This window comes from Papio anubis, chromosome X (assembly GCF_008728515.1).
Source record: "Papio anubis isolate 15944 chromosome X, Panubis1.0, whole genome shotgun sequence".
In the NCBI taxonomy this organism is placed as follows: domain Eukaryota; kingdom Metazoa; phylum Chordata; class Mammalia; order Primates; family Cercopithecidae; genus Papio; species Papio anubis.
The window spans coordinates 138687559-138711798 of NC_044996.1; the positions used below are offsets into that span (position 1 = coordinate 138687559).

General features: G+C 40.9%; 1 protein-coding gene across 6 annotated transcripts in view; it reads right to left on the reverse strand.

Annotated features, from left to right (window-relative positions):
* STS (steroid sulfatase) overlaps window positions 1–24240 on the reverse strand; it is a 211852-nt gene that overhangs the window by 77522 nt on the left and 110090 nt on the right. For all 6 annotated transcript variants that reach the window (XM_009197146.4, XM_009197147.4, XM_009197148.4 and 3 more), the window contains 4 exons: window positions 23470–23591; window positions 23244–23366; window positions 21231–21654; window positions 6732–6868 (listed from right to left, as the gene is read on the reverse strand). In XM_009197146.4, the coding sequence (XP_009195410.2) occupies window positions 6732–6868; window positions 21231–21654; window positions 23244–23366; window positions 23470–23591 (806 nt within the window). The remainder of the gene's footprint in view (window positions 1–6731; window positions 6869–21230; window positions 21655–23243; window positions 23367–23469; window positions 23592–24240) is intronic.

Below are 24240 nucleotides of genomic sequence, written 5' to 3' on the forward strand. Positions count from 1 at the left end.
AAAGAGAACATGGGCTTTTGCTTTTTTGGGTCTTACAGTTTTTGAGAAGGAGAGACATGAAGGTTGATTTCCAAACTCTTATCCTGGATTAGATGGAAACAAACTGTGGGTCACAAGTTGCTCAACTGACTTAAATATTCTTGCAGAACAATCTCATCCATGCCCATGGTTGGACTACTATTTCCATACATAGGAGAAAGCCAAGTCAACCTTATTTATATCTGTGCTCCTAGTAATTCCTGGCACCTTAGATCAGGCCTTGCAAATATCAGGCACCTGACCTCCATACTTTCACTTTTAAAATTTCCTTATTGAGTACCTAATGTGTACCTGGTCTATAGAACTTGAAGGAAATCAAAATATTTTACCACAAAATATATTAATTTCATATATGCTGAGATGGCTGTCAGAGAGCCTGCAAGGAGAGCTGTTTTTGTGGAGGAGATTTGCATCTGTAGAAACTCTGTATTCATGCAACCAGGACTTCCCTCGTCCAGATCTAGGAAACATGAAATGAGAGTCCTACACCTTAAAGATCTGAAAGAAATGTTTACTGGCCAAGCATGTTGGCTCACGCCTGTAATCCTAGCACCTTGGGAGGCCAAGGTGGGAGGAACACTTGAGCCCAGGAGTTCAAGACCAGCCTGGGCAACATAGTGAGACCTTGTCTCTACAAAAAATAAAATTATTAGCTGGGTGTGGTGGCACGCACCTGCAGTCCCAGCTACTCAGGAGGCTAAAGTGGAAGGATTGCTTGAGCCCAGGAAGTCGAGGCTGCAGTCAGCCAAGATTGAGCCACTACCCTTCAGCCTGGGTGACAGAGCAAGATCCCATCTCAAAACAAACAAACAAACAAACAAACAAACAAACAAACCATTTGCCACTTATTTTATCAGAGGGCTGCCATGATGCAAGCTCCCATTCTTTTTGTAACCTCAATATGGTATACAAGCTTCGGTATCCCACAGAGTGTTACGTAACCACTCTGTGATGCTCCCTGTGTGCAGGTTAATACAGTTTTTATGACTTTTCTTCAATTAATCTGCGTTTTGTGAGTTGATTTTTAGAGAAACTTCAGAGGGTGAAGGGGAAGTTTTCCCCGTGGCCCCTACAGATTCTAAAAGTAGATATCTTCTACATACATTGAATCAGAGGACTTTTGTCCATGTAAATGAACCTATTTACAGAGGGGTTATTCATTGCATGCTACAGTCCATACTTTTACAATCATTGTAGTCCAAACCTCCTAGAAAGAGTCTGTTTTAAAATGGATAATCCATTACAACCATGTCTGATAATCCAGGCCCTGCTTAGAATTATGCTGCAAGTTTGAAGGGCTTAGACCAACACCTACGCTTCCCCATTGCCAGAGTTTTCTTGTGTTTCTTGAGGTTCTTGACACAATCCTGAGCTCTTATGAAAGAGGCTCTCCAATTTATTCTCCATCCCTCAAGATGAGTTGAGTGCACGGTCCGTGCTGCTACATTGAGTTGCACACGACTGACTAAATGTCAGGCATGGTAAACACGCATTCATTCTGTAACATCCCCCAAGCTCATTGCATGAATTCACCACTTATTTTACCTCCAGGTTGGTTCTCTGTGCCCAGAGGGTACAGTAGCAATGTCCAGAGTGAGATGGAATCTCACTCTGTTGCCCAGGCTGGAGTACAGGGGCACAATCTTGGCTCATGGCAATCTCCACCTACCGGGTTTAAGTGATTCTCCCATCTCAGCCTCCCAAGTAGCTGGGATTACAAGCATGTGACACCATGCCTGGCTAAGTTTTGTACTTTGATTAGAGACACGGTTTCGCCATGTTGGCCAGGCTGGTCTTGAACTGATAACCTTAGGCGATCCACCTGGGATTATAGGCATAGGCCACCACACCTGGCTAGGAATGTTTGACTGGAAGCCAGATATTTGTTTTAGCATTCACCTTATTCTTCTCTGCTTGAATGTTTCTTTGTAATAGTATAGAACTTGCTAGTCTAATCCTGAGCAAAGGCTGATTTATGATTCCTTCATGTGGTTCTATTAATAGCACAGGGCTCTGAGTGAACACTGATTGCATGCAAATTCCACTTCACAGACTAGCTGTGATAGATATAATGGTGTAAGCTGTAGATAAGAAACCCCTGGTCAGAACTACATCCGTCCTTTCATGTGACCCCCAACCATGAACAGGTTTATGAAAAACGTCAGTCTATTTCCAAAGGAAGAGAAACAGCCAGAAGGACACGCCTCCAAAATGCTTGTTGCATACTGGAGAACAATGAAATTTTACACATTTGTTCCTCCCTGATGCTTGGGCTGCTTCAGAATTAACTGGAATTGAAAATCAGACTTTGCAATAGCACCATGATTGCCTAAAGACTTCCACTGTGGGTGTGTCCTGCTGAAATGATATGGCTGCTACATCCAACATGCACAGCACCCCTGCTCTTCCTGCTTCCAAACTGTTCAAGCACTTTATCTGCACCTCCCTCAGGACATTCCTCACTTTCTGCCCTGAATTGTTATAGGATCTCCTGAAAGAATCTTAAATTTCTTAGTATCTTGTATGCTGAACATTCTCCCCTAAACCTATAGTCTTATCATCATTGCACCCTACTCCCACCCTGCACTGCCAAAAAACATTTAAGCACACAGTTAGCATCCAGTCAACATGACTGATGAATGAACTAGATCTTTCCTGGAGATATGTTGTTGATTGTGCACTGACATGATGCACGCTTTCTTATTACATGGAAAGAAAAGAAATAAAGTGGCGTAGATTTCAGGTTCTAGGTGGGACACCTGCATTTGAACACATGCTCATCCATTATGAATTCTGTAATCTGAGGTGGGTGTACCTAACCTGCAAGCCTCACTAACCTTACCTGTGGAATGGGAATGATGAGAACATCACCTGCTGCACAGGGACCACTGGCAGCACAAAATGAGGCAAGATGTTGAGACTCAGAAACTGATATCCCCAAAGATTGCCTTTTGACATGCTAAACCGACGAAGCCTCAAGTTTCTCTAACCTCCCCTTCATCCCACACACAGTTTCTCCCATAGAAGGTGGAGTTCTTTTATCTGCCTAAGATCCAGACCCCCCCCAAGGAGAACTTTTTTTTCCCTTCCCCTCCCTGTAATTTCATTGTCTATTGCAGAAAAGAAGACCAAGATATGACTACCCCCGAGGAGACCCTTTTCCAAGTACGATCTCCAAGGATCATTTAAATTATAAGTTAATTTCTGTTCCTGTATCAATAATTCTCCCTAGCAATCACTTATTGCCCCTCAACAGAACTCTTCTCCCTGATCCGCATAACCTGTGTTACCAGGATCCAAGCCCCCATCATATATATGTGTGTGTGTGTGTGTATATATATATATATATATATTTATTTTTTTTTTCCCCTGGAATACAGTGGTATGATCTCAGCTCACTGCAACCTCCACCTCCTGGGTTCAAGTGATTCTCCTGCCTCAGCCTCCCAAAGTAGGTGGGATTACAGGCACGCACCACCATGCCCGGCTAATTTTTGTATTTTTAGTAGAGACGGGGTTTTACCATGTTGGACAGGCTGGTCTCGAACTCCTGACCTCAAGTGATCTGCCTGCTTCAGCATCCCAAAGTGCTGGGATTACAGACGTGAGCCCCCACGCCTGGCCCAAGCCCCCATCCTTTCTGTAACCTCAGGATGGTGTATAAGCTTCTGGACCCCATTGGGAGGTTGGGTCTTCATTATGAAGGCTCTTGTGTACGCACATTCAATAAATTAGTATGCCTTTTCCCCTATGAATCAATCTGCCTCACGCCAGTGATTTCCTGACAACCTTTATGGGACCAAAAGCCTACGGCTCCCACAAATACATGTGCTATCAGGGCCCAATATGGGGCCAGCTCTCAATGTTAGTCACTCTGATGATTAAAATCATGTTGACCACCCCGTGAATTCGCACAGAAGAATCCTATCTCCTGGATTTCAACTGCCCTTGCATGGTTGTACTGAGAAGCCCCTTCTGTAGCTCTCACAACATCTGTACGAAGTCAGTCTTTCTCTAGTTACTGTAACAATATGAGACACAGCACTCACTCAGCTAAGGATAAGGCAGTAAGCCACAATCATGGGCAGTAGAATTGGTGTACAGTTACATAATAAAGGCTCTTGGTCATTGAATATGCCTTTCCAGGCTTAAAGAAACCTGCGGGGGAGAAAGTGATGATCCATAGAATTACACAGCCCTCAAACATGTGGAGAGAACATGCTCGGAGTGACTGAGATGCGCCCTCACTAGTTAACCACTTCCATCTCAGTTTTCCTTTGTGCAGGGAGTGTTTCTTCTTAAGCAAATCTCCCCCTTTTATTTTATTACATAATTATTCAGAATGCAACAGTCCCCTCCTGTGCAATAAGGAAAAGCCCTTCTTGGAAAGAAGAAATATTCTTTAGAACACTCATATGTATCAGATTTAAAAAAACAAAAAGTTTCTTAAAAATTCATGGAATGCTTGGGGGAAAGATTTTATCTTTTGGCCAAAAACAAACAAACAAACAAAACAAAACAAAACAAACACAATCTTCTATAAATCAGGGGCTAAGGCAGGTCTCGAAGATTGAAAATACTCTCCAAATACTTTAGAGAGAACTAGTAGTGATACAACACTGGAAGTTAAACTTTCTAATGAGTCAGGCATGTATGCCGTGCTAATTAAATAAAATGTAATCAACAGGTGTGATGAGATCAGTGTGAGGTTGCTTGATAGCCAACAGACGTCTTAGAGTTGCATAAGCAGCCTGACACATTAAAATAGAACACTCATTAAAGAGAGAAAATATTCTACTGATTTACACTACTAAGATGTGAAAAATATATATTGATTTATGTGCAACATTTTAGAAAGGAAAAAATAAAAGGATGCAGGCTTGTATTGGTACATGTACAAGCCATAAGCGTAATGTACTCTTCTTATAAATCTTGTTAGAGAGAATGTTCTGGTTTTGTTTTTCCTAGTTATTATTATAAATGGCACTCACTCTCATTACTTTATAGAATCACAGACTATCACAGAAAAAAGAACCTCAGAACTTGCCTAATTTGAATCCTCCTATCAAGATGATAGAGGAGAGGCCTGAAGATGTAAAACTTCTCCCAAGTTCACAGAGATAATTACAGAAACATCTAGAAGCTGGAAGAAGAGTCCAGTCTTGTTTCTTAAGAAGGTGCTCCTTCCATGATTTAAAACAAAACAAAACAAAATTTGTTCTGACAATCACCATAGTAGGTGACCACCACTGCCATCAATTTGCTGCTTTAAACAAACAAACAAACAAATATAACTGGGAAGCAACTTTCATGCATTTCCAAAACATCTGGATCCAAAGGTTAGAAACTACTGAGTTAGTTCACCAAAAGAAATGGAGAGAAGAATGAAAGGGAGAAAAAGTAAAAGGAAACAAACACATGAAAATCTTTAGCAACCTGAGTGAGTACTGGAATACGGACAAAATGGTCTCTTCTGTCACTCTGATACTATCCAGATGGGCCCAGCAATGTAAAAGTAAGAGGCAATACTGCTAGAAAGGACTTGAAATTGTGAGAAGTTCCAAGTGGACTGGAATGCTGATTTTTCATTCCTTTGCGTAACTCACACACTAAGGCCTTCCCTACCTCATTCCACACGAGGTTGCATGCTAGCCAACTCCTTAGCTGTGTACAGCTAAGAGACCCCAGGTGTAATCCCCCATCCTGGGACCTCTGAGCTCTGCTTCCCAGTTATATTTGTTTGTTTAAAGCAGCAAATTGATGGTGGTGGTGGTCACCTACTCTGGTGATTGTCAGAACAAATTGTGTTCTGTTTTGTTCTGAGCTCTGCAAGAGGGATGATGATGTCCTGTAGATATGGAAGACATGCATTTTAACTTAAACAAAGCTTCAGTAAGGAAGTCTTCCCAATGTCAGTGAAAAATGCCACGTTTCTTAGAAATAGGGTTATTTGCTCAGGAAGGGAGAGAAGGAGTTTGGAGAACAAGGAAAGCTTTGCCATCCTTAGATGCAGCAAGAAGAACACAAGGACCTCGTCACTGTTGCCCTGAGAGCCTCGCGAAGTGTGTAGCCAGCTGCAGGTATTCTGGATCCAAAATCCATCACACATCTAACTGCTAATGACAAGGCATTGTTCATATTTCATTGTTGATAGAATAAGGGATAATAAGGACTAAAGTTTTGTCTCCTTTCCTCCATGAATCTCTTCCATCTGCAGCCCACAGACTAGACTTCCCCTGAAATGTATCCACTGGCAACTGCAGACATGCACAAGAGGGTAAAGATATATATATTTTTTAAGAGACAAGGTCTCACTCTGTCACCCAGGCTGGAGCGCAGTGGTACAATCATAGCTCAGTGCAGCCTCAATCTCCTGGGCTCAAGACCTCCTCCCACCTCAGCCTCCCAACTAGCTGGGACCACAGGCATGTACCACCACACCCAGCTGATTTTTTTTTTTTTTTTAAATTTTTTGTAGAGATGGGGTCTCCCTATGTTGCCTGGACTGGTGAAGGTACTTTTTGTATTCTATTTACCTTTCAGGATCAATGCATTTTTGGTTACCTTCAAAAAACCCCATACATTTGCTGTCTCTAAAGGCATCAGCAACATAGATGGAAATACACAGGAAAGAAAACACAAGGAGGCAAAGACTTACTGGTTTTCTAAGAATTCACTGAGGAGAAACGTACCCACACTCCAGTCCATTTCCTCAACAGCATCCCCGTAGACTCCGTGTTTACTTTTGCCGGCAAAATCCTTGCTGGAGAAAAGGGCCGTGTGCACATGGAGGTAGGACAAGACAAGCAGGAACGGAGTCTCAGTGTTCCTGCAAAAAAAAAAAAAAAAAAAAAGGGAGAAAAAAAAGACCACGGATAATGTAAGTATGTCTGCCACCATTCTGATTAGGATCCACCTATTATCATAGCAGGCAATTTGAAAATTCACAAAGTACTACAAGTTAATTGCCTAATATGGTATCTTCTGTCAGAGAAAGGTAAGTCTCTGTTGTGTCTCTATGAAGTGACTTATTGTTACCCTCTATGGATCAGTAGGTGAAGAATTATGTTATTGAGACTTCCCCCAAAGACGCAACTCAGGAAGAGATTTAATAGAAAATTGCCTGTATTTGTTTTTTGTTGTTGTTGTTGAATTCTGTTCTTCCTTCTCTATATGGTGATTAATATGAATTCAAGCACCTTGAAAATAGTATTTCTTTGGGAAAAAATTTTATACACAAATGCACATACACACACTACTAGAAAGACTACCTTTTAAAAATTGTAATTGATATATGCAAACAATTATACAAATATATATACAAATTTTGTATATATATGTATCATTTGACATATACAAATAATTCTTGTGTAGACTTGTTGGGGACAATGCAATAATACATGTTTACCATGTGGAATGATTAAATACAGCTAATCAAAATATTCATTTTCTCATATAGTTGTTATTTCTTTGAGGTGAGAACATTTAAAATCTACTCTCTCAGCAATTTTGAAATATACAATACATTGACTATTTTTATGCTTTGGGGAAGAGGGATTCTAGTCTGTGTGGCTAGCCTCAGGGGAGACTGAGAGACGATTCTCTGCTGGCCGTTTCCTCTTTGTCTTCAGTATTCTCTAGTTGCCCTGTTGGGGCTCAGAAAAGGGAACCCTAAAACAATATTGTTAAGCATCTCCTACAGGCCAGGCATGGTTCTAGCGTATGGAGATTATTATTTTATTATTATTTTCTATTTGAGATAGAGTCTTGCTGTGTTGCTCAAGCTAGAGTGCAGTGACATGATCTCGGCTCACTGCAAACTCCACCTCCTGGGTTCAAGCGATTCTGTCTCAGCCTCTGGAGTAGCTGGCATTAAAGGTGTACACCACCATGTCTGGCTAATTTCTGTAATTTTTTTAGTAGAGATGGGGTTTCACCATGTCGGCCAGGCTGGTTTAAACTCCTGACCTCAGGTATCCTCCTGCCTCAGCCTCCCAAAGTGCTGGGATTACAGGTATGAGCCACTGCACCCAGCCTGGAGATTCAATTTTTATTAGCAAATGCTAATAAAGCATGTGTTCCATGACACCAGAGTCTTTTATGTGCTCTCTTCTCCCACCAGACCACCAGGCAGGAATGTCATTTATATCATGGTGTTCCTGACACCTGCAAAGTGATTGGCAGGTGGCAGAAATTCAGCAAATCTGTTATCGGATGAAATATTACATCTGCTTTCTAAGCATTGGCAGCCCCGCCCAGCAGTCAAGTGAATGACAGGGCCTTGGGAATGCAATGTGAACTGCACTGTGAATGGTTTATGTTGCATATGGTTTAGACTTCTGCCTAAGTCTCTTGTTACTTAGAAGGGATGTGGTTTATGTAACGGTTGCTCTAGAGCAAGGATTCCTCTGCAGAACTTCTGTCCTAAATCTCTTGTTACTTTGAAGGAATGTGGTTTATGTAGCAGTTGCTCTAGAACAGAGATTCCTCTGCAGAACTTCTGTCCTCAGTCTTTTGTTACTTTGACGGGACATGGTTTATGTAACAGTTGCTCTAGAGCAGGGACTACTCTGCAGAACTTCTCTCCTAAGTCTCTTCTTACTTTTACGGGGTCATCTCCCATGGTCCATATCTTTACCAGCCAGTAAAAGTTCAGAAGACTCTCTCTATATATGTAGTTAAATTAATTTTTCTTCTATGTATTTCTGGCTTCCTTAACTTCTCATGATAGCCAAAAACATTCCAAATTTTGGACTGGGTGTCACAAATATTAATAAGTTTTCCTGGAAACAATAAACAGATGTATGCTTTTCTAAATGCATTTGTATTTTGCTAATGTTAGTATACCTTGGGCTCCTCGAACTGCTCACACCTATGGCTGTAACACTTCATTTTTAAGGTCAGTTCTTACATTTATTAACCCCTACTCCTTTGAAAGAGAAAATCAGCACAAAACAGCACTTTGGGTTAGAGCTAAGCCAAGCATCTCCGGTTATCTGAAAATAGGCAGATCAAATCTAACAAGTTATTGGTAATCATTAGTACCATGTTTTATTATTCCAGTACTTGGTGGCAAATTTTTTTTACAATAATATGAAACAAGGAAATGCTGTTAATATCTCACAGGAATATGAGCAACTGTTACATAAACCACATTCCTTCAAAGTAACAAGAGATTTAGAACAGGAGTTCTGCAGAGGAATCCTTGCTCTAGAGCAACCGTTACATAAACCACATCCCTTCTAAGTAACAAGAGACTTAGGCAGAAGTCTAAACCATATGCAACATAAACCATTCACAATGCATGTCTCACAGGAACTGGAATAAGAAGGCAAGCAATGAGAGCCCACTGGACCTGGTCTATAACATTCACTGTTACATCTCAGAAAGAAAAGAGGACATACTACTGCTTAGATGGAAGCACTGGAATTGTCATCCTAGCTGATGACTTACATATGAGCATCTCTACCAAGCCACGTGTTTGGCTCCTTCTAAGAGAAGATGCCCTTGAACGGAGCCACAGTATGTTAGAGAGCTTGGCCACACAGGGCAGACTGTGAAGCCTCCATTCTACTTATTATGGGGAAAGTTTATTCACACCTGGGCAAATTGCACCTCCTTCCCCAGAAGCAGATTGTGTTCCCCTAAACTGGCTTAGATTCCTCAAAACGAACATGAAATTACAGTCTTTGTGTTCCTAAATAGAGAGTTACATTATGTATGAGAACAATCTCACTGCAATTTTACTCTCATCTGTTCTCCCATTTATTTTTAGATTTAAAGTTAAGGAAAATAGATAAGAAAGCTTAAAAAGTCAATCTCCCAAGCGCGGTACATGGTCATACAGGATGTGAGTGACAGAATTTGCTGAGAACGAAGAGCTATTGCATGGATTGAAATGCCCAGCACTGGGCTTCAGTCCAGTTTCGACTTGGATTCTCCAATTTTGGATAGCAGTCCTCTTGTTCAAAAGTTAAAAAAAAAAAAGAAGAAGAAGAAAGAGACATCCATCAACATGATTGGCAGGATCACAAAATTGTGCCATATTAAAATGTGAGGTGGAAATAAGGAAATAAATAATAAGGATGACACAATCGGCAAATAAGAGAGCCTGAAATAAAAGCTGGTTCATGAGGACTGAAAGAACAGTTGAGTCAAAGATCTGAGCTTCAGGGTTCAATCAAGGCTACAGAATGTGACCTTTGTCTTGGAATGCAGGGGAATCCTCCTTAGAAGGGGAGAAGGGAATCAATGTGTTTATTATCAAAATTCACATATTTATGGAACTCGTTTTCTATCATCTCTCTATAAAGCAGTGGTTTTTCATCCTATAGGGGTGACATCAGAGATACCAGTATCTTTATGTATACTCTGTGCATCGAGTAGAGTTGATTAGGTTTGACATACAAAAACAAACCCAGAAAACAGAGAAAAGCATACTTGGCTTGCAAAAACACTGTTCCAAGATTTACCATCCAGGAACAGAAGTGAAATCAACGGTGCATGGGAATGTTGGCTAGCCAGACATAAATCACTGACTTTCCTGCACACACCTGGGGTGTAACTGACAGCCTGTGCCCAGGTGAAGGAATTCTTGCTTTGTGATATTCTTTGAGAGACCAGGAAAGACCATTTGCTTCACACCCAGGCTCAGGAAGGAGATCTGGGTCTCCCTTCCTCTCTATGACCTTGAAAGCTGAATGACACATCAGCAAGTTGGTGGAAGAAAGATCTCTCAATAACAGCTTAACTCCTTTTTTATTAGCTGGAGTACTTCAGTAAACAACTCTTTTGAAAATTTATTGCCACTGTCTTGCACACTGTGCGAAAAGATAGAACTTTCAGCTGCTACATGCCTGCGCTCCATTTGTTAAAAATACAGAAGGCAGCCCTGAGCCTTTCCAGCAACATGTAATCATTCCGATCTCAGAATCAAAAGATTTACATTCTATAGAGGCAGGAGTGAAAATTCAGGCAAGAAGATGGTTAAGGCATTTTGTTTCTGTCTGTCATAAAGTATACTTTTGATGGTCTTTAGAATAATAATCTTCATCTGAGTGTCTGACCTTTATTATTGTAGTATTGTTCCAACTGCAGTGGGCATAGGGAATAACGGGAATGCAAATAGGGATGTCAGTGAATTCCTTCTGGATACCTTCTGCTGCTGGTAATTAGAGTATGGCATAAACCAGAGAGCGGTATCAACAGTCACCGCCCCCCCGCCACCCCCACGAATTTCATGTGACCACCTCTGCGTGCAGCAGGTGGATTTATACATCCAGCTGTTCATGTCTTCTATCTATGAGTTTTGCAGTTATTAAGCAAATGTTCTGCTGACACACGATACCAGGCACTAGAAATATAAAGAGAGACTGGAACGGACCCTGCCATCAGCAACCCACAGTTCAGACAAGAGCATCGATGGTTAGTCCGAGCTGTCTTAAGTACCCTTACCCAGTGCTGCAGAGAATGAATTCAGAGAAGGAGAACTTATCTTAACCTGGCAGGGGTCAGAATTTGCTCCCAGAAAGAGGTAGCTTTCAATGGTTCACATAGCATGACAGCGTTTGTGAATGTTTTCCATAAACATGTAGGCTTTCGAGCTATTCACAGGTATGATATTCAGAGATACAGAAATACACGGCTGGAGAGGCATTTCCAGGGTCAGGTCTAAGTTTTCTTTATCTATGCCCCAGTCAGTTGAGAATGCCATGGACCCACTAGATCTAGTATGGCAAAAGACGAACATCCCTCGGTACCTGTATTGTTACAATATCCTCAGCCTGAAACCAGAGGTTCATCCAAAAAAGAAGCCCTCCCCTCCTTTTTTTTTTTTCAGAGACAGGGTCTTGCTCTGTTGTGCAGGCTGGAGTGCAGTGGTGCAATCATCGCTCACTGCGGCCTACAACTCCGGAGCTTAAGAGATTCTCCCACCTCAGCTTCCTGAGTAGCTGGGACGACAGGTGTGCACGACCATGCTGAGCTAATACTTCCTTATTTTTTGTAAAGACAGGGTCTCACTATATTGCCCAGACTGGTCTTGAACTCTTGGCATCAAGCAATCTTCTCACCTCAGTTCTCAAGTAGCTGGGACTACAGGCACACACCACCTTGCCCAGCTAATATTACTTTATTTTTTGTAGACACAGGGTCTTGCTGTATTGCCCAGGCTGCTCTTGAACCCCTGAGCTCAAGTGATCCTCCCACCTAGGCTTCCCAAAGTGCTAGGATTACAGGCATGAGCCACTGTGCCCGTTGCCCTCATTTTAAAATACATATCCCATAGGCCCACAAAAGTTAGAAACAAATCATGTGTTATCTACAGTTACTGAATAATGTGACTTTTTGATAATTCTTTAATTATTTAAATTTTCTATTTTTGAATGAGCATCTGTGTGTGTCCCTCTGTATTGCCCTTAATGTTTAATCTGATTTACTTTTCTTACCATGAATTAAAATCAATATCACCCCATTCCTTTCTGGCTTACACTATTATCGAAACTAATGAAACCTCCTAAAGATCCCTTTATTCAAAAGACACTTTGAGCCAAATCACTGGTATTCATCACAGCCACTTACACTGGAATCCAGCTGGAAATGGGAGAGGATAGGCTGGAGGCACCCAATAAATGCATTTCACGATTGTGACTGTACCAAATGGTGATAGCAGTACATAGACCAGAACAAAAAGTCATATCTTCTTCCAATAATATATTTATCAGTTGTCATAGATTTTAGGGAATTATGATTACACAAGCAATGCTTGTAGAAAGGAGTATTTATTTATCATTAAAGTATAGACCATAGGAAATGGTAGGAGAGATTCTTCCCCATGGCTCGCCACTAAAGGTATAATCTTTTCATGTAGGCGTTTCCCCCCCACCCCTTGATTACTGACACTTTCCATCATGCTGATGTTTTGGTGTTTTTTCTGTGGAGAGCTGTCAGGGAGCAGGGCTTATTGTTGTCAGAACAGGAGATCTTACCACTCCGGGAAGTCAGAGATTAAAAAAGAACTCTACATAATTTCCAAATTTTTGATTTGTTATCCATAAATCCTTTGCTAAAATAATTCATTTATAAAGAACAAGAGTTATCCTACATTGAGCTTGACTAAAACTTACTAGCTTTTATTGAAATTCTAATTATAATATCTCAAAATATACATACATATATTTAATATATTGAAACAACTTAATAAACTTCAGCCTGGAGAACTTTATACTAATGGCAAATTCCAGATAAATCTATAAACCCCATAAACGTATAACATACTATACAGATTATGTGGGTGTGTATAAAGTCATTGCCATTCTTGGAAATTTACTGTTCGAAGTGAGCATATATATGTCTTCAGAGAAAAACACAAAGTGATTTACCTAAACTTAAATATTTTTCCTAGCAATGAAGCACTGCTTCAACGAATTCAGAGAAGAGGTCAACATATCTGGTTTTTCACAAAGCAGAGTGACAAACATCCATCTCTTTCTATTGAAGACATAAAACATGAATCTCATTCTACCCACCAGCATGACACCTTTTTAAAAATTAGCCTTAACTTGAACTAAAGAAAAAAGCTGTTTGTGAATAAAATTAACTTGCTACATTCACCCACCATCCTTACCCTTTATTTTCTTTTCAGAGCATCCAGATACTTCACGATTACTATAGTAATGATAACACTACTGATACTGAAACTTATCTATAAGAATTACAGAGATGCATTCTCCTTCCTTGAGCATTGGACCTAGACTCTTCCATCTGGAGAAAGGTGTCAAGACACCCATATAACACCCTAATCTTCTTCCAGCTAATCCTCACTCGGACTAATCCTCACTCAATAAGTCTACCGCACTGGAGTAGATGGAAATGATTCCCCTAACTGTTTATGAAGCATTCCAACATTCAAAAGGTTGAGTTAGCTCTGTTTAAATTCAGCCTCTACTCTTTATTACCTGTGGAGCTTTGTTCATTCAAACGATTTCAGTTTCAAAGTTTCTCCACGGTAAGACATCTATTTACCGACCTCATGAGGTTGTTATGTGAAGGAAGCAATGGGTGTGGAAGGTGTACAAAATAATGTGTGTATCCACAGCACCTGACGTATAATTGGCAAGCACTCCACAGTGTCCATTACACTTGAACATGTCCCATTCTGTGTTACCATTTCTGCTGTACACCTAAGTTGGATCTGTTTTGCATTGCAATGAAGAGAGGGATGGCAAATCCCAAAGCTGTGATAATGGGATGACCCTACAGGGCACGTACAGAGAGCTGGGTATCTCTAAGAAATTTATAGTTCACTCCTTTATGCAAGAATAACAAGGATTTCTGGCTAATTAAAGTGTATTCAGGATGACCCATCTCCTGAATTACTGTACAGCGTATAACATATGGTGAGCTAATTATCCAGCTCTCTAATAATAGAAGCATCTCCCCCAGATAAATTTATCCCTGAATGAGTCAATTAGGGTGAGGGACTGTGGAATGGATGGTTATATATTCTAAATCATCGCTGTCCTCAACTTGAAAATATGTGCTTGGAATCCCAGGCCACAAACTGGGTTTGACTAAGTGGACCTCATTTGCAAGAATCACAAGCCAATGAAGCATCTTTGCCTTATGCCTCCTTGTCATTCATACCCTAATATTGCAAGCTAGCATCTCAGGAGCAAACCCTTGAGTATAAATCATATCAGTAACACAGTGTACAGAAAGCCTATAAATTTTAGAAGTAGGAGTTTTAAATCATTTTCCTCACCACCTTTGACAGATGAACTGAGAAGCAGCTGTGTACAAAAATATATATATACATATATATATGTTAAAATATCTAAACAAGGCACTAGTTGCAACTGGAAATTTTTAAATTCAAAAGTATTTGAGTAAATTCCACTAATACTACCATTGCTTTGATCAGGCATTCCTTTTTCGGCTGCTGAATAACTCTACCTCCATTTCTCACAAAGGTGGTAAGACCTGGCTAAATTGCTCAGGATATTCTGGATAATGAAATAACACATATAAATGTGTCTTCAGACATTGAAGGAATGTTTTATGAACATGGTGGTGTCACCAATGTTAGGATTCTCTGGTAGCATATCAAGGCCATTCTCTCAAGACTCTTGGATATCATATTTTGTGAATCAGATAACTAATCTAACGCAGACAGACAGCTCTACTCAAGGATGATTGTAACAACGTGCTTTAAATCTTTTATCTTCAGATAATGCATGTAAGAAGTTTTTTGTGAATGGCATCACAGTGTACAAAATGCTAGCATTTTCACTAATATTAACTATGCAGTGAGTGCTCCAATGTGGACAATAGCCATCTACACTAGAATCACCTATTTTGAAGAAAAAACCCTTTTGTTATAATTCAATAACCATCACCTCCAACTGTGGTGCTGCTAGAACATCTTAAATCTCTAGTTCTGAAAGAAAATCTCAGCTCTCTAATAATAATTAGAGATAATCAAGATAAACTTGTCAGGCTTCAATATCCTCATGATCATCAAATTTGCTTTGGTCCCCTCTCAAAATTATATACTGAGGAAGCCATTAGAATGCCTTGTAATCATATGAATATTTATATACCTAATAGATTAAATAATTTCTGTCAAAATACATGTCATACAAGGTGATTCACCCTGGAAGCCGAGTGTCATTTCTGACTATCCATTGTCTAATGGACACTGTATTAATCTCCACCCTGTCTGGTTTTGAGAGATTTGCGGTAGATGAAGACTGATATAAGGATGTCCAGCTTTCTCAGCAAATTTGACAAACAGCACACTGTTGTTTTCTGCCCTAAATAGACCGGCCCAAGAGTGCTGCTCCATCTTGGAATGGCTATGCTCCTGTTTATCAAATACAGTAAAGCTAGCACACTAGGTAAGAGCATAGTCAATCATGTAGACTGTGACCCATTGATACATCATGAATTTAATTTAGTTCCCAAACCAGATTATTACAAAAAAACAAAACAAAACAAAACAACAACAACAAATAGAATAAAATGGGGTGGAAAATATCAGGGCAATCACCTTAGTAAGAGAAAGATCATTTCTTAAGCTTTTGTTTCAATCACATATCTGTGTGCATCTTACTAGATGATGATATAACTGAATATATCTTATAAAGTTCCAAAGCTTTTACATGAGATCACGTGTCAGCATCACCTTCTAGAAAAATCTAGGTGACAAATAACTGCAGTGTTTCTGCACAGTAGCCAAAGCTCATACACATATACAAAACCCAGTGTTTCTCAGAGTGCCCTATGAAACACCCAGTTTAGAATGTCTTGAGAAGTTTAGTAAAATGCTGATGCAAAGTCTCGCTTTGGAACTACTCTGTGACAGTCCCAAGAGTTCATCTTGGCCATCTTCAGCTGCAATAAGCATCTCCGGGGTTTTCCTTATGCAAAGTCTGAGGTATCGCTTGTCTACCCCTGTAGTCCTGGACTCTCCGTTTTCCCTTCTTTGTCTACCTGCAGGAAGTCATAGTGATCCTGTATTATATGCCACCATACACTAGCCTAGCAAAGGTCACCTACAATGCATAGTTCTGAACCAAGTGCCATGCCCAGGAGGCAGGTGGCCAGCCCTGCAATGCCTGCTTCTGGCTGTGTGGGTTGACCATGGGCACTGATAACTCCGCAGTATCTCTGTACAAATAATACTTGAAATAAATGTTCAGGAGTGTGACTGACAGCTTGAAGTCTTCCTTCCTCTCTTAGGAATTGCATGACATCCTTCACCATGTCATTTTGCTGTGAGCAGAATCCGATAGGTTTCTGCAGTCTCTGGCACCTGGGTAAGACAGGCTGTCAGCATGGGCATGACATGATGGAGCTATGGCTATCCACAGACCCCAACGTTTACCCAGGACAGGCACCCAGACTACACGCATATTGCCCAAGAACGACTCACAACCCCTCCAGCATGTGCCTGTCAGCCCGAACCTGTGAAAATCATGACAAATAGCCCACTTCTTATCTGAATTCTGACAGACCTATAAATAGTTGCTTAAAGGACTTTTAGTGGCTATTATCCATCCCTGGGCAGAAAATTCTTTATTCTTTACATTAATACTTGCTGCTGCTGTACATGTATCTCTCCTATAGCTTCCCTTGGAAATCAATTTCAATAATTTATCTCTTTATAAGTTAAATACATATGTGTGTAAAGCACACACACACACATATATACACAAACACACACACATATGTATTTACATATATATATACAGATACATACACACATACAACACCAAACTATAGATTTTCTTTACTCTATTTTTCTCTGATGAAAATATTAAAATACCAATAAACAGTATACTTCACATCAATGCTTCAAGTACAGACATGCATCATATAGTGACAGAGATATGTTCTGAGAAATGTATCATTAAGCAATTTCATCATTCTGCAAACATCGTACAGTGCACTTACACAAGCCTAGATGGTACAGCCCACTACACACCCAGGCTATATGGTAGAGCCTATTGCTCCTAGGCTACAAACCTGCACAGCATGTGACTGTACTGAGTACTGCAGGCAACTGCAATGCAATGGAAAGTATTTGTGTATCTAGATATATGTACACATAGAAAAGGTACAGGAAAAAATGCAGTATAAAAGATACAAATGTGGCCGGGTGTGGTGGCTCATGCCTATAATCCCAGCACTTTGGGAGGCCGAGGCAGGTGGATCATTCAGGGTCAGGAGTTTGAGATCAGCCTGACCAACACGGTGAAACCCCGTCTCTACTGAAAATACAAAAATTAGCTGGGCGTGGTAGTGGGCACCTGTAATCCCAGCTACTTCAGAGGCTGAGGCAGAGAATCACTTAAACCCGGGAAGGGGAGATTGCAGTGAGTCGAGATCGCACTACTGCACTCCAGCCTGGGCAATAGAGTGAGAGTCTGTCTCAAAAAACAAAAAAGATACAAACATACAGCTGCATAAAGCAGCTCCATTATAATTTCATGGGACCTCCTTCATATACATGGTCCATTGTTGACCAAAATGTTATTATGTGGTACATGTCTGCAATCCAAATTTCATAATAAATTAGCCCCTTTCGTTTACACTTATCTATAACCTTGGGCAAATTCCTTCCACTTCCACTCACATAGCTGTAATATCAAATAATTCTTTTTTAAAATTCCAAGGCTGGTGTTGATTTTTCTCCTGGTGTGCCTACCTTTTTTACTTACGAATGTCTGTTAAATATTAATTTGCCTAGAGTCTGCACTAAGTAGGTGTTTGCTCACATGTTCTTTTATTCTTTTGTTGCAGAGTCTGCCCTTTCTCTCCAGCTGTTCATGAGGTTTCCATGGGGCTTTATTAAATGTCAGTAATTTCCAAACGCAGTCCTCTGTTCCAGGTTAACCCAAGCACTGCAACTTTTATCCCTCTGACATACTTAGCTGCTCATAAAATTTCATCTGAAATATTCCTCAGCTTTAAAACAAATTTGAAAATCACTGCTCGCAGTAGGAAAATCACTGCTATATGTTCAGTAAGGCCATTTCATTTTCTTCTTCCTGAAGACATGGGGAGACTACCTCTTAGCCCCACGTCAAGTCAGGGTGGAGATGTGGGGCCTGGTCTACATGCTGACCCCTGGGTCAGTGAAGTAAGGAAAAGTCCTCAAGAGACCCTTCAACTCTTTTCTCCTGTGGATGCTATTGGGAAGGCCATCTATTGAGATTGACAGAACTACAAGATACTAGCAACCTGGATCCCTGAGTCTCCTCATGGAGCAAAGCTTCCCTAGAGCATCACCCAACCAGCAATAGATTTTGCATGGGCAAGAAACAAATTTTCAAGTATGAATCCACTGAGATTTTGTCAGTCTTCACTGACAAAAACAGACCCTGGCAGCAGAAGTGGGATGTTAACCAAAATAAAAACTTAAATTACGTGGTGCTCCCTCAGCAGTTGGGCAGCCAGTACATAGAGTACTCTCTGGAACCAAGTCCCAGAGGCTGAAACTGAGAATACTTACAAGGACCAATGACCAGTTTATATATTTCACAGTTAAATGACAATTTAGATTTTAATAAAATCTGTTGAACTGAGAGGTAGTGTGAACTATAAGAACCAATCATTCTATTTTTGTCTCATTTTTAGAGGGAGGAAGTGATACTATCAATTGCAACTTTTGTGTAAGTCACTTCATAGTCTGTTCAGACACCCAAACCATATGTGGGTTTCTGTCAGAGTCGATGAAACACTTTTGTGGTACCAGAGAGATATAATAAAATACACCCTATGATTTATCTATTGCATAATCTGTGATGTTGTGGGTAGCAGGACACTGTTGTACCTCCAGGTGAATGGGTTGCTCCTATGTTGTTTCATAACTGGAAGAAGAGAGTGAGGAGAACCACTGCCCATTTCCAAACTCCAGTAAAGCATCAACTCCCTGCCCACAAGATCTGGACATAGGAACACAACATCTTCCACGTGAGGAAATGACAACATAATTTTCATAGAGTACATTACTTTTTACCTTTCTCACCAGCCCTAACTTATGTAGCTTCCACATACCTTAACTATGTATTTTCTTCTTAGACTGAGCATATTTGCTTGTTTTAAAATTAAATCCCTAATATACTTTCCCTTCATCACAATAACTTCCTTTTCACTGTCATTCATTGTTCAATCCAGAGATTCATTTTACAGTTTTGTGTCATGCAATTAATTGGATGACAAACCAATATTACCTATATTTCCTCTATCTCCTTTATAATTTTTAAATCACCACTCAAACTCTCTTTTAAATCTCCCATAGAGTTTAAGTCACCATAAAGACCAAACGTCTGATTTTCAGACGAACTTTCCATTTCTCTTTAAAGTCCTGTCCTCCACAGTATTTGCTTGTTTTGAATAGCAAGGGCTCTTGACATAGGCTCTATATAATATCTGCTTAATTATATCTACTTATGCTCTCTATATTATGTATTATAATATAGATATATATTATACCTACCTATGTAACTCAGGAATGTTGTCTGCTCCGCTGTTAATGGTTACTCCACTTACAGATTGCAATCCCCAAAACGATAAACTCAATGGGACCCGAAAGACCCAAAAGACATCATTCACTTCACCCAGTTTACTCACAGAGCTTTTTGTTCTGCTTTGTTTGCTCAGAGATTAACCCAAAATATTTTGGATCTTTCCACATTGTTTATATCACAAGGACAACCTCTAAACTAAACATAAGCCATTTTCTTGCCTCTCTTGATGGCCACATTTGAAGATTAAAGACCAGTGGGGCTGGGTACCTGGCTTACACCTGTAATCCCAGCACTTTGGGAGGCCGAGGTGGGTGGATCACCTGAGGTCAGGAGTTCAAAACGCAGACTGACCAAGTTGGTTAAACTCTGTCTCTACTAAAAAGAGAAAAAAAAATTCGCCAGGCATGGTGGCAGACACCTGCAATTGCAGCTACTCAGGAGGCTGAGGCAGAATCACCTGAATCTGGGAGATGGAGGTTGCAGTGAGCAGAGATGGCATCACTTGCACTCCAGCCTGGGCAACACAGCGAGACTCCATCTCAAAAAAAAAAAAAAAAAAAAAATGGCCCGCAGGATATCTGACACCTCCTTTGTCATCAGCAGACATTATTTTGCCGTGGCCTTTCCAGCCCAGGATGTGGGGAATGTTGGCAAAGACACTCTAAGGAGAGCACACTGCATTGAAATACCTTTCTAAGGCCATTAAACATGTGCTATGGTGAGTGTTGGCTGAAGAAATGTGTTAGGCATGGAAGGGAAAATGTGGCTAGCATAATAATCCTGCTGGTTCTGGCCAGGCGCAGTGGCTCACGCCTGTAATCCCAGCACTTTGGGAGGCCGATGCGGGAGGATCACAAGGTCAGGAGATCGAGACCATCCTGGCTAACACGGTGAAACCTCGTCTCTACTGAAAATACAAAAAATTAGCCGGGCATGGTGGTGGGCACCTGTAGTTCCAGCTACTTGGGAGGCTGAGGCAGGAGAATGGCATGAACCCCGGGAAGGCAGAACTTGCAGTGAGCTGAGATCGCACCACTGCACTCCAGCCTGGGCGACAGAGCAAGACTCCGTCTCAAAAAAAAAAAAAAAAAAACCTCCACGAGAAATCACCCAGAATGTTTTCTAACAGGCAGCATCAGAGGACAAGGCAATACCCACCGCTGTATGAACTGGGCCGCCTCCACCGTTAGCCTCTGGGTGAGATTGTCGTAGGACATGGGCTGTTGAATGATCTCATAGTTCCTCATCATGAAGCAGTTCAGGGGCCGGAAGTAATGAAGGAAGCCCAAGAAAAGGGTCAGGATTAGGGCTGCTAGGAAGAGAAGGCTGAAAAAAATGCCTAGCGGCACGCGGAGTAGCCCCAGACAATTGAGTGCAGCGAAGGTAAGGAGGGTGACCCCGATGATCTGCAGGGGGATGAAGACCAGCCTCTTGAAGCCTGTGGTGAAGACGCTGCCCTCTCCGGGCTTGCAGTCTCTCAGATTGGTCAAGGAGATCCCATAGAAATAATTGAAGCCGTGATGTAAAGGGTGGTGACAGAAGTCAGTCTTGCTGTGACAGCTCATTCCAAGGTGCCATTTCCCTGAGAAGACAAATGGGGGATCACTTCAGTCCCAATAAACACACTGATTCAAATCCAAGCTTCTGTTCCCACGCACTGAAAAGGAGGCTCTGACTATTTCATGAAGCTAGCCTTCCCGTTCATAGGACCCTAGAGTTTTTCACTTTTTTTCCCCACAAACGCTAAGGTATTACCTACTCACTCTACCAGAAAATAAGAACTAATTTAGCTATTACAATAAAACAAAACAAAAAAACAAAATCTCAACCAGATAAAAATCCTCTACTCACTCTACCAAGAAATACGAACTAATTTAGTGATTTCAAAAAAACAAAACAAAACAAAACAACAACCACAAAAACCCCAATCAGATAAAAATCCAAAAAGAAAACTAGCTAACATCTTTAATAGACAGGAAACCACACTTTAAAGAAAAACACAAGTTTTTTTTTTTCTTTTTCCTGGTCAGATGCTTTTCTGAGCTAGGCCCTTAAAATTAAAGTTTTAGAAGCAACTTAATTTTGTTCCTTGAATGTTAAAAGTGGAAATGAATCCTTACTTCAGAACCTAGCCCTGAGGCATGAGGAAATCACACTCAGTAACTCAGCAATTATTTTAAGCACCTCTGAAAATTTCTTATAAAATGTTAATTAGATCACTAAATTAATGAGTGCCTTACAAAAGAAAAAAATGATAGTTTTTTAACAAGATTTTGGAAGAAAGGAAAGGGTCATTTTGCTCCTCTGAGATTTGCTAGGATTCATTTTATGGCCTGCTTAGATTCAAGCTCTTCATGCAAACAGGAAAGCTTCAATCCTATCTACAGGATAAAATCAGTGGGTGTGTCAACCAAGACAAATTCTGACATAATTTTATATTGGAAAGTAAAATGAAAATCTTTATCAATAGCATGGTGTGTATAGTTTTGTACATTCTCTCTATGTATATGTCTATCTTTCATTTGTTCCATCTATCATCTATTTCATCCATCCAATTGCCTCATTATCTATCTATCCATGCTATGTCATTTTTATCTCCCTGCATCTATTTATTTATAACATCTATCTATCTATCTATCCATCTGTCATATCTATCATCATCTATTTCATGCATCCATCCATCCCATCTACCTCATCTTTGTCCCTCTCTGCATCTATCTATCTATCTATCTATCTATCTATCTATCTATCTATCTATCTATCTATCTAGCTATTTCTCTACCTATTATCTATCTATCCAACCATTCATCAATGCTTTCTTCCATCTATCCATTCATCCATTCATCCATCTATCATTAGGTATCATCTAAGTATCTATTTATCTATACACACACACAACACACACACACACAACACACACATACACACGCACAAACACACAACACACACACACACACATCTATACATTCGAGTAGTCCAGATAGACTCATTGTGTTTTAGCCTACAAATGAAATCATTTTGTTCCCATTTAAAGTTGTGCAAAGTGTACCAGCAATGTCATCCCTAAGATAACTGTCATGATGTCCTCTCCCGCTCTTTTGCTAACTTTGTCCAAGTCCTCCCTGCCGTTCCCATACCTATAGATGGTTCCCATCCCATAGATGCCCATACCTATCAGTGCTGTTGAATAACCTTGATCCTTCAGAAGCTTAGCAAAGGTAATCTCATTGGTGGGAAGTCCTCCCGAAGAGGCTGTGAAGAGGAAAACTCCAGTGCGGGACCAAGATGCCATTCCTGAACAAGGAAAAAAATCAACCCTTAGGAACCAGGAGATACCTGGAGGTGGGAGGCTGTCCCGAAGGAGACCACAGCCCCTGCGATGCAGATAGGAGGTTACCTGATCGGACAGGGTACCGGCCAGTCATGAAGGCTGCCCTGCTTGGTGTGCACAGGGGTGATGCTGCCAGGTGCTGAGTGAGTTTCACTCCCCCACTGGCCAACCGGTCGATATTGGGAGTCCTGGAACAAAAGAATCATAGCATTTGTGATCATTTTCACTTAATGTTCATGGATTTATTTTTGAGACAGGATCTCACTCTATCACCCAGGCTGGAGTGCAGTTGCATGATCTCGGCTCACTGCAACCTCCACCTCTCGTGTTCAAGCAATTCTCTCATCTCAGCCTTGTGAGTAGCTGGGACTACAGGCACGCACAACCATGCCTGGCTAATTTTTGTATTTTTTTGGTAGACGCAGGGTTTCACCATGTTGGCCAGGCTGGTCTCAAACTCCTGACCCCAAGTGATCTGCCCACCTCGGCCTCCCAAAGTGCTGGGATTATAGGCATGAGCCACTGTGGCCAGCTCTGTGATAATTTTCAAAATGAAACTGTCTGTGGCTCTTTATAGTGGGAAACTTCTCAATGAGCAAGGGCGAGTCTGGGGTTATGTGGGAGAGAGGCAAGATGAGAGGCAGGGGAGGTGGTGAAGAAGTGATACAGAATCAAGACTCAAGCTGCAACAAAACCATGGAGATGTGTGAATGATGCAGGCGGGGCATCCCCAGAAGGTCCATTCATGCTACAGAGGGCTCTGAGCTCCTGGTCTCACTAACCCTGAATTAGAAGAGAGAAAACAAGTCTTCAAAATAGGATACTGCAGGGAGGGAA